The 12,500-nt window shown below is 46.0% G+C and overlaps 1 protein-coding gene across 3 annotated transcripts in view; it reads right to left on the bottom strand.

Moving 5' to 3' along the window:
* The window catches only part of LOC120548279 (transient receptor potential cation channel subfamily A member 1-like), a 43,380-nt gene extending 31,854 nt beyond the window's left edge, over positions 1-11,526 (bottom strand). For 2 of the 3 annotated variants that reach the window (XM_039784408.1, XM_039784406.1), the window contains exons 1-7: positions 11,183-11,526; positions 10,160-10,265; positions 8,851-9,005; positions 8,551-8,637; positions 8,308-8,458; positions 6,301-6,462; positions 6,100-6,209 (exon numbers count right to left, since the gene is read on the bottom strand). In XM_039784408.1, coding sequence (XP_039640342.1) covers positions 6,100-6,209; positions 6,301-6,462; positions 8,308-8,458; positions 8,551-8,637; positions 8,851-9,005; positions 10,160-10,265; positions 11,183-11,260 — 849 coding nt within the window. In that variant the 5' untranslated portion in view covers positions 11,261-11,526. The remainder of the gene's footprint in view (positions 1-6,099; positions 6,210-6,300; positions 6,463-8,307; positions 8,459-8,550; positions 8,638-8,850; positions 9,006-10,159; positions 10,266-11,182) is intronic. The other variant, XM_039784409.1, reaches the window with a different exon arrangement.
* Between the last annotated feature and the right edge of the window lie 974 nt (positions 11,527-12,500).

Here is a 12,500-nt window from a genome sequence, read left to right as displayed (position 1 = left end):
ACCAGGATACTAACATTCACCACAACACCACGTTCACCACAACACCAGGATACTCACATTCACCACAACACCAGGATACCCACCGTCACCACAACACTAGGATACCCTCGTTCATCACAACACCAGGATACCCACGTTCACCACAACACCAGGATACTCACATTCACCACAACAACCACGTTCACCACAACACCAGGATACCCACATTCACCACAACACCAGGATACCCACATTCACCACAACACCAGGATACCCACATTCACCACAACACCAGGATACCCACGTTCACCACAACACCAGGATACCCACATTCACCACAACACCAGGATACCCACATTCACCACAACACCAGGATACCCACATTCACCACAACACCAGGATACCCACATTCACCACAACACTAGGATACCCACCGTCACCACAACACTAGGATACCCACATTCACCACAACACTAGGATACCCACGTTCACCACAACACCAGGATACCCACCGTCACCACAACACTAGGATACCCACATTCACCACAACACCAGGATACCCACGTTCACCACAACACCAGGATACCCACATTCACCACAACACCAGGATACCCACATTCACCACAACACCAGGATACCCACCGTCACCACAACACTAGGATACCCCCGTTCACCACAACACCAGGATACCCACGTTCATCACAACACCAGGATACCCACGTTCACCACAACACCAGGATACTCACATTCACCACAACAACAACGCTCACTCACAACACCAGGATACCCAAGCGCACCACAACACTAGGATACCCACATTCACCACAACACCAGGATACCCACATTTACCACAACACCAGGATACCCACATTCACCACAACACCAGGATACCCACATTCACCACAACACCAGGATACCCACGTTCACCACAACACCAGGATACCCACATTCACCACAACACCAGGATACCCACGTTCACCACAACACCAGGATACCCACATTCACCACAACACTAGGATACCCACATTCACCACAACACCAGGATACTCACATTCACCACAACACCAGGATACCCACATTCACCACAACACTAGGATACCCACATTCACCACAACACTAGGATACCAACATTCACCACAACACTAGGATACCCACATTCACCACAACACCAGGATACTCACATTCACCACAACACCACGTTCACCACAACACCAGGATACTCACATTCACCACAACACCACGTTCACCACAACACCAGGATACTCACATTCACCACAACACCACGCTTCACCACAACACCAGGATACTCACATTCACCACAACACTAGGATACCTAAGTTCACCCACAACACTAGGATACCCACATTCACCACAACACCAGGATACCCACGCTCATCACAACACTAGGATACCCCTGCTCACTACAACACCAGGATACCCCTCGCTCACCACAACACCAGGATACCCACGCGCCTCACAACACCAGGATACCCACATTCACCACAACACCAGGATACCCACGCTCACTCACAACACCAGGATACCCACATTCACCACAACACTAGGATACCCACATTCACCACAACACCAGGATACTCACATTCACCACAACACCAGGATACCCACATTCACCACAACACTAGGATACCCACATTCACCACAACACTAGGATACCAACATTCACCACAACACTAGGATACCCACATTCACCACAACACCAGGATACTCACATTCACCACAACACCACGTTCACCACAACACCAGGATACTCACATTCACCACAACACCACGTTCACCACAACACCAGGATACTCACATTCACCACAACACCACGTTCACCACAACACCAGGATACTCACATTCACCACAACACTAGGATACCCACGTTCACCACAACACTAGGATACCCACATTCACCACAACACCAGGATACCCACGTTCATCACAACACTAGGATACCCTCGTTCACCACAACACCAGGATACCCTCGTTCACCACAACACTAGGATACCCTCGTTCACCACAACACCAGGATACCCACGTTCATCACAACACCAGGATACCCACGTTCACCACAACACCAGGATACTCACATTCACCACAACACCACATTCACCACAACACCAGGATACCCACGTTCACCACAACACCAGGATACCCACCTTCACCACAACACCAGGATACCCACATTCACCACAACACCACATTCACCACAACACCAGGATACTCACATTCACCACAACACCAGGATACCCACGTTCACCACAACACTAGGATACCCACATTCACCACAACACCAGGATACCCACATTCACCACAACACCAGGATACCCACCCTCACCACAACACTAGGATACCCACATTCACCACAACACTAGGATACCCACATTCACCACAACACTAGGAAACCCACGTTCACCACAACACTAGGATACCCACGTTCACCACAACACCAGGATACCCAGGTTCACCACAACACTAGGAAACCCACATTCACCACAACACTAGGATACCCACGTTCACCACAACACTAGGAAACCCACGTTCACCACAACACTAGGAAACCCACGTTCACCACAACACTAGGAAACCCACATTCACCACAACACTAGGATACCCAAATTCACCACAACACTAGGATACCCACGCTCACCACAACACCAGGATACCCAATGTTCACCACAACACCAGGATACCTAACGTTCACCACAACACCAGGATACCCACATTCACCACAACACCAGGATACCCACCCTCACCACAACACCAGGATACTAACATTCACCACAACACCACGTTCACCACAACACCAGGATACCTCACATTCACCACAACACCAGGATACCCACCCTCACCACAACACCAGGATACTAACATTCACCACAACACCACGTTCACCACAACACCAGGATACCCACATTCACCACAACACCAGGATACCCACGTTCACCACAACACTAGGATACCCACATTCACCACAACACCAGGATACCCACCGTCACCACAACACTAGGATACCCACATTCACCACAACACTAGGATACCCACATTCACCACAACACTAGGATACCCACGTTCACCACAACACCAGGATACTAACATTCACCACAACACCACGCTATAATACAAACACACGTTCACCACAACACCAGGATACTCACATTCACCACAACACCAGGATACCCACCTTCACCACAACACTAGGATACCCTCGTTCATCACAACACCAGGATACCCACGTTCACCACAACACCAGGATACTCACATTCACCACAACACCACGTTCACCACAACACCAGGATACCCACATTCACCACAACACCAGGATACCCACGTTCACCACCAACACCAGATACTCACATTCACCACAACACCAGGATACCCACATTCACCACAACACCAGGATACCCACATTCACCACAACACCAGGATACCCAAGCTCACCACACAACACTAGATACCCACATTCACACAACACCAGATACCCACATTCACCACAACACCAGGATACCCACATTCACCACAACACCAGATACCCACATTCACCACAAACACTAGATACCCACCCACCACAACACTAGGATACCCACATTCACCACAACACTAGGATACCCACCTCACCACAACACAGGATACCCACCATCACCACAACACTAGATACCCACATTCACCACAACACCAGATACCCACGCTCACCACAACACCAGGATACCCACATTCACCACAACACCAGGATACCCACATTCACCACAACACCAGGATACCCACCGCCACCACAACACTACAACTACGTTCACCACAACACCAGGATACCCACGTTCATCACAACACCAGGATACCCACGTCACCACAACACCAGGATACTCACATTCACCCAACAACACGCCCACACACCAGATACCCACTGCCACCACAACACTAGGATACCCACGTTCACCACAACACCAGGATACCCACGTTCACCACAACACCAGGATACCCACATTCACCACAACACCAGGATACCCACATTCACCACAACACCAGGATACCCACGTTCACCACAACAACACCATACCCACATTCACCACAACACCAGGATACCCACGTTCACCACAACACCAGATACCCACATTCACCACAACACTAGGATACCCACATTCACCACAACACCAGGATACTCACATTCACCACAACACCAGGATACCCACACTCAACAACACCACAGGATACCCACATTCACCACAACACTAGGATACCCACATTCACCACAACACCAGGATACCACATTCACCACAACACCACGCTCACCACAACACCAGGATACTCACATTCACCACAACACCAGGATACCCACATTCACCACAACACCAGGATACTCACATTCACCACAACACTAGGATACCCACATTCACAACACTAGGATACCAACATTCACCACAACACTAGGATACCCACATTCACCACAACACCAGGATACCAATTCACCCAAACACGTACCACAACACCATACTCACATTCACCACAACACCACCACAACACCAATACTCACATTCACCACAACACCACGTTCCCACAACACCAATACTCACATTCACCACAACACTAAGATACCCACGCTCACCACACACTAGGATACCCACATTCACCACAACACCAGGATACCCACGTTCATCACAACACTAGGATACCCCGCGCACCACAACACCAGGATACCCTCGTCACAACAATACTAATCCTCGTTCACCACAACACCAGGATACCCACGTTCATCACAACACCAGGATACCCACGTTCACCACAACACGAGGATACTCACATTCACCACAACACCACATTCACCACAACACCAGGATACCCACGTTCACCACAACACCAGGATACCCACCTTCACCACAACACCAGGATACCCACATTCACCACAACACCAGGATACCCACATTCACCACAACACCAGGATACCCACCGTCACCACAACACTAGGATACCCTCGTTCACCACAACACCAGGATACCCACATTCACCACAACACCAGGATACCCACCGTCACCACAACACTAGGATACCCTCGTTCACCACAACACCAGGATACCCACATTCACCACAACACCAGGATACCCACATTCACCACAACACCAGGATACCCACCGTCACCACAACACCAGGATACCCACGTTCACCACAACAACACGTTCACCACAACACCAGGATACCCACCGTCACCACAACACTAGGATACCCACATTCACCACAACACCAGGATACCCACATTCACCACAACACCAGGATACCCACGTTCACCACAACACCAGGATACCCACATTCACCACAACACTAGGATACCCACATTCACCACAACACTAGGATACCCACATTCACCACAACACCAGGATACTCACATTCACCACAACACCAGGATACCCACATTCACCACAACACTAGGATACCCACATTCACCACAACACTAGGATACCCACATTCACCACAACACCAGGATACTCACATTCACCACAACACCACGTTCACCACAACACCAGGATACTCACATTCACCACAACACCACGTTCACCACAACACCAGGATACTCACATTCACCACAACACCAGGATACCCACGTTCACCACAACACCAGGATACTCACATTCACCACAACACTAGGATACCCACATTCACCACAACACCAGGATACCCACCGTCACCACAACACTAGGATACCCTCGTTCACCACAACACCAGGATACCCACGTTCATCACAACACCAGGATACCCACGTTCATCACAACACCAGGATACTCACATTCACCACAACAACACGTTCATCACAACACCAGGATACCCACATTCACCACAACAACACGTTCATCACAACACTAGGATACCCACGTTCACCACAACAACACGTTCACCACAACACCAGGATACTCACGTTCACCACAACACCAGGATACGCACGTTCACCACAACACCAGGAAACACCCGGTTCTACTACAGCTGCAGAGATTAATCTCTGAAACTTGTGTGATGTCAGTTTGTTAAATGTGAATATGTAGAGACCAAACAACTAGGAAGATAATCAGTTGCAGCTTCACTATATTTTATTCTATTCATTTTACAACATGATCTGAGTTCTATTATATTTACCACTGGACTCATCCGACCAATCAGAGCAGTTATACAGAGCTGTCCATCAGAGTCCATCACGCCTGCATTCGCGCCGAGCTCCAACAGCAGCCGAGCTGCTTCACTGCGCTCTGACAACACACAGACGAGTTAGGCTAAGTTCTGACTCAGTAAGGACTGTAAGGATGTCATCGGTGATGTCAGTGATGATGTCAGTAGTACCCAGGTTGGCGGCGAGCTGCAGCGGCGTTCTGTGTTTGTAGTCGGGGCAGCTGATGGAGGCTCCGGCCCCCAGCAGCAGACGGATAGAGCCCACAGCGTCGTTCTTAGCAGCGAAGTGAAGAGGAGTCTGCTGGTCCAAAAGAGTCCGAGCCTCTGGGTCAGCTACAACACACACACGCATGCACACACACACGCACGCACGCACGCACGCACACACACACACACACACACACACGCAGGCACACACACACACACACACACACACACACACACACACACACACACACACACACACACACACACACACACACACATTAAGCAACTACAGCCCCAAGTAGAGATTGCAGTGTGAATGCTGGATGCTGCTGGCTTGAATGTGTAAGAAGAAGGTGATGGAGGATTATTTCTCAATGAGTTCTGTGTTCAGCTTCAACTGCAGTTAAAGGTTGCCATGACGATTCCTGTCTGAGATAGTTGTTTTCACAGAGTTGAGGCTCTGGTGCACCTTTGGTAGTCCTGCTTCTATCTCAAAAAACATAACTCCTACTGCTTAATGTTTAATACTGTGAGAGAAATGACACGCTGCTGAACATCTTGTATAACAATGGTGTGTGTAGTGTAAGAAATGTGAGGCCAGTAGCTGGCAGGAAAGGCCTGTAGCTGGCAGGAAAGGCCAGTAGCTGGCAGGAAAGGCCTGTAGCTGGCAGGAAAGGCCTGTAACTGGCAGGAAAGGCCTGTAACTGATAGGAAAGGCCTGTAGCTGGCAGGAAAGGCCTGTAGCTGGCAGGAAAGGCCTGTAACTGATAGGAAAGGCCTGTAGCTGGCAGGAAAGGCCTGTAGCTGGCAGGAAAGGCCTGTAACTGATAGGAAAGGCCTGTAGCTGGCAGGAAAGGCCTGTAACTGGCAGGAAAGGCCTGTAACTGGCAGGAAAGGCCTGTAACTGGCAGGAAAGGCCTGTAGCTGGCAGGAAAGGCCTGTAGCTGGCAGGAAAGGCCTGTAACTGGCAGGAAAGGCCTGTAACTGATAGGAAAGGCCTGTAGCTGGCAGGAAAGGCCTGTAACTGGCAGGAAAGGCCTGTAACTGATAGGAAAGGCGCCGCCAGCTGGCAGGAAAGGCCTGTAGCTGGCAGGAAAGGCCTGTAACTGGCAGGAAAGGCCTGTAACTGATAGGAAAGGCCTGTAACTGGCAGGAAAGGCCTGTAGCTGGCAGGAAAGGCCTGTAACTGGCAGGAAAGGCCTGTAACTGATAGGAAAGGCCTGTAGCTGGCAGGAAAGGCCTGTAACTGGCAGGAAAGGCCTGTAGCTGGCAGGAAAGGCCTGTAACTGGCAGGAAAGGCCTGTAGCTGGCAGGAAAGGCCTGTAACTGGCAGGAAAGGCCTGTAACTGATAGGAAAGGCCTGTAACTGATAGGAAAGGCCTGTAACTGATAGGAAAGGCCTGTAACTGATAGGAAAGGCCTGTAGCTGATAGGAAAGGCCTGTAACTGATAGGAAAGGCCTGTAACTGATAGGAAAGGCCTGTAACTGATAGGAAAGGCCTGTAACTGATAGGAAAGGCCTGTAACTGATAGGAAAGGCCTGTAACTGATAGGAAAGGCCTGTAACTGATAGGAAAGGCCTGTAACTGATAGGAAAGGCCTGTAGCTGGCAGGAAAGGCCTGTAACTGATAGGAAAGGCCTGTAACTGGCAGGAAAGGCCTGTAGCTGATAGGAAAGGCCTGTAGCTGGCAGGAAAGGCCTGTAACTGATAGGAAAGGCCTGTAGCTGGCAGGAAAGGCCTGTAGCTGATAGGAAAGGCCTGTAGCTGGCAGGAAAGGCCTGTAACTGATAGGAAAGGCCTGTAACTGATAGGAAAGGCCTGTAGCTGGCAGGAAAGGCCTGTAACTGATAGGAAAGGCCTGTAGCTGGCAGGAAAGGCCTGTAACTGATAGGAAAGGCCAGTAGCTGGCAGGAAAGGCCTGTTTCTGTCTTCCTCCTGAAATTTCTGGTATCATTTAACACAGGAGCACCTTTCCGGTCCAGCAGGAACTGAACCATGTCCTGGTAGTCCAGCGCAGATGCCACGTGAAGGGCCGTGACTCCAAACTGATCCGGCCGGTTCAGGTCTGAACCGCGGTCCAGAAAGAACCGCATCACGTCTACGCTCCACGCCCGGGAGATCTGAACACACACCAGCATTACTGGGTCCAATAAAACTTATATTTTCTGGATATTTACATAAATAACATGTTGAGTTTAAAACAAAGACTGACCTCGTGCAGGACGGTCTGTCCATACCTGTCGGTGCAGTTTGGATCGGCTCCATCTGAGATCACTTTATCCAGAAAGTCCAGGTCCACCTGCACATGCACACGCACACACACACACACACACACACACACACACACACACACATACACACACACACACACACACACAATAATGTTATGAGTTAATTATGAGTTACTAGTTAATTTAAACCATGACCATATGAGGGCTCCACCACTACAGACCTAAATATAGGTCTGAATGATGCTGGAACTGTTTTTCGGGGGAACGTCTCTCTGTGTTACCTCGTCGGTGTCCCGGTCGGTCGCGGCCAGCTGTCCGAAGTGACTCAGCAGTTTTTGATTCAGATGTTGATTTTTATTTGATGAGTCGGTCTCGTCTCTCTGAACTTCGTCATCATCCTCAGCCAGACCTCTGAACTTCGTCTCCATCGGGACACCTGCAGAGGATTTATATTAAAACTTTAATACAGCGCCACCAGAGCGCCTGTGCTGCGCCGCGGTTTGGTTCTGTCCTCCGCCACGCGCCGAACCACACCAGGAGCATCTCTGAAGCGGTGCATCATGCTGCTTGACGCGCTGATTTTATTGTCTCTACAAGTACTTTACAGCAGTGGTTCTCAAAGTGGGGTCCAGGGACACCCAGGGGTCCTTGAAGGGGTTCCAGGGGGGTCCCCAACACGGGAATCATTTATTTAACTAGAATTTCATCCGTAAGTAACACAATGACAGATTTTATGACTATTTTGCTTCATTCACTTTCTGTCATAACACATCTAAAAGCAGGTAGGGGACCCCGGGACAAAGGCTTATCAGATGGGGGTCCGAGGTCTAATTTGTGTCAGTTTTGATTTGAAAAAGTTTATGAACCACTGCTTTTCAGAACAATCATGTGTTTATAGGACAATTCCGGCGCAAAATGACCCTAGGGGTTAATAACATATGTGTACTGAGTCGACCGTTCTGTTTTCATGTTAATCAAATGCGTCTCTAGCTTTAAACAAGCTACCGCTAACCAGTGGTTAGCTGCTAACGCTAGCCTTCGGGGCAGAGGGTAAATCATAATTAAATAGACGGTACCATTTGCGTATACAGGCAGACGCCATCTTGGGAAAACAGTCACGACCAGTCGAACCACGAACGCCGTGCAACCAGTAACCAGTAACATAACAGTGGTTCGACTGCTCGTGACTGTTTTCCCAAGATGGCGCCCGCCTGTATACGTGAACGGTTTAATAAACTGTCTGTACACGTACAAAGTTCTCAATGCTTGTGTTTACATGTAGGGACCCTCATTACAGTGCTATTTTGAGCCTTGTTAGTGGTTCTAGTAAGGGTTTCTCAAAGTCCGGACCAAGGTCCACATTGGGACCTAGGAGCAAGTCCATCCGGACCCGAATACAACATCACCAAGAGTATCAATCTGTTAGTGACGTTGATTATAACGGTGTAACAAACCGTAGCTGCGGATTAATGGCAAAGTTTAACCATCAGAGAGTGAAACACGGTTTAACTGCCGCTGTCATGTGACCGGGGCGCCGCAGACACAGGCTGGGAATCACTGTTCCAATCACATCTCAGGACTCTGGGTCACCTGACAGTTTTCTTCTTCTCTGCTTCCAGCGGCTGCAGGAGTACGACGCCCAGCGAGCTGCAGACTTCACCGCTGCAGACACCGAGGACCGGGACGCCTGAATACACTACAGACATTATAATAACAGACATATTATAATAACACATATTATAATAACAGACATGATATTATAATAACAGACATATTATAATAACAGACATGATATTATAATAACAGACATATTATTATAATAACAGACATGATATTATAATAACAGACGTTATTATAATAACAGACATGATATTATAATAACAGACGTTATTATAATAACAGACATGATATTATAATAACAGACATTATAATAACAGACATATTATAATAACAGACATATTATAATAACAGACATGATATTATAATAACAGACATATTATAATAACAGACATGATATTATAATAACAGACATATTATTATAATAACAGACATGATATTATAATAACAGACATATTATAATAACAGACATGATATTATAATAACAGACATATTATAATAACAGACATAATTATAATAACAACGATATAATAACAGACATATATTATAATAAGACACATTATAATAACAGACATGATATTATAATAACAGACATATTATAATAAACTATATTATAATAACAGACATTATAATAAAAATTTATAATAAAAACATATATAATACAGACATATATTATAATAACGATAATAATAAAGACATTATTATAATAAACATATATATAATAACAGACATATATTATAATAACACATATATAATACACATATATTATAATAAAGAATTTTATAAAGACATATATTATAATAACAGACATATTATTATAATAACAGACATTATTATTATAATAACAGTAATATGATATTATAATATCATGTAATCATGTAATATAATATCTGCAGTGTGTCTCCTTAGAAAAAGTAAAGTTAATAATCTCCACCCGGCTGAGCCTACCAGAGTACTGAAACAAACACTGGACAGCAGCCCGGTTCTGGTTCTGACCTGGTCTGGGTTTCTGCTTCCGGTCGTTTCCAGCTCCAGCCCGAGGTCCTGCAGCCCGGCCCGGCTCTGCCTCTTCATCCTCCTCCAGTCCAGCCTGACAGAAACGTTCCAGGTTCTGTTCTAGATCCTCGGTGAAGAAATCAGTCCGGATCTGTTTCCGTCTTTACCAAAACACACTCATAAAGTCAGCTGATGGAGACGCTTATCAGCTGCTGCCCTGCTCAAAGGTTTATGGTCCATCTTATCAGAGGGAGCTGGGCTTCAGTTTACCAGTCTGGGTCCGCCCAGGTCAGAGTCCACACACATATATATATATATATATACATACAGTACAGGCCAAAAGTTTGGACACACCTTCTCATTCAATGTGTTTCCTTTTTATTTTCATGACTATTTCCATTGTAGATTCTCACTGAAGGCATCAAAACTATGAATGAACACATATGGAATTATGTACTTCTCTATTATGGTGTTCTCTCAATGAGCTTCATGAGGTAGTCACCTGAAATGGTTTTGGTGTGCTTTTGGTGTGCTTTGTCAGGGTTAATTAGTGGAATTTTTTCCCTTATTAATAATAAAAAAAAAATATATATATATATATATATATATATATATATATATCATGTCTTGTCCAGTTTACTTCTTCTGTTTTCCCGCCTGTGTGATTGTCTGATGTGCTCCACCTGTTCCCCAGCCCTGCTGTCACCTGTCCTGGGTTTGCTCGTTACCCAGTTTATTTAGCCTCTGTGTCTCCCTTTGTGTCTTGTCAGATTGTTGCTTCTCTGTTCTGTTCTCGGAGTTTTTTTCCTGCCTGTGTTTTTGCCCGTCAGTTTGTTAGTTCTCCAGTCTTTGTACTACCGCCTTTTGCTGCCATTTAATCCCCGAGTTACATCCACCTCCTGCCTGCCTGCCTCTCTCTGCGTTTGGGTCCACATTCCCTGCTCCCACGTCACACACACACACACACACACACACATATACATATATACATATATATATATATATATATATATACACACATATAATATATATACATATATATATATATATATATACACACATATATATAATATATATATATACATATATATACATATATATATGTATATATATGTTATATATACATACACATATACATATATATACATATATAGTATATGTATATATATATATATATACACATAATTATACACACATATATTTTTTTTTTTATATATAAAATATATATATATACACATATACATATATACATACATATACATATATATATATATATACACATACATACATACATACATACATACATACATACAGAGCA

The sequence above is a fragment of the Perca fluviatilis genome, chromosome 19 (assembly GCF_010015445.1).
Source record: "Perca fluviatilis chromosome 19, GENO_Pfluv_1.0, whole genome shotgun sequence".
NCBI lineage: Eukaryota > Metazoa > Chordata > Actinopteri > Perciformes > Percidae > Perca > Perca fluviatilis.
Note: the sequence above shows the minus strand (reverse complement) of the source record. Positions and strands in the feature narration are given on the sequence as shown.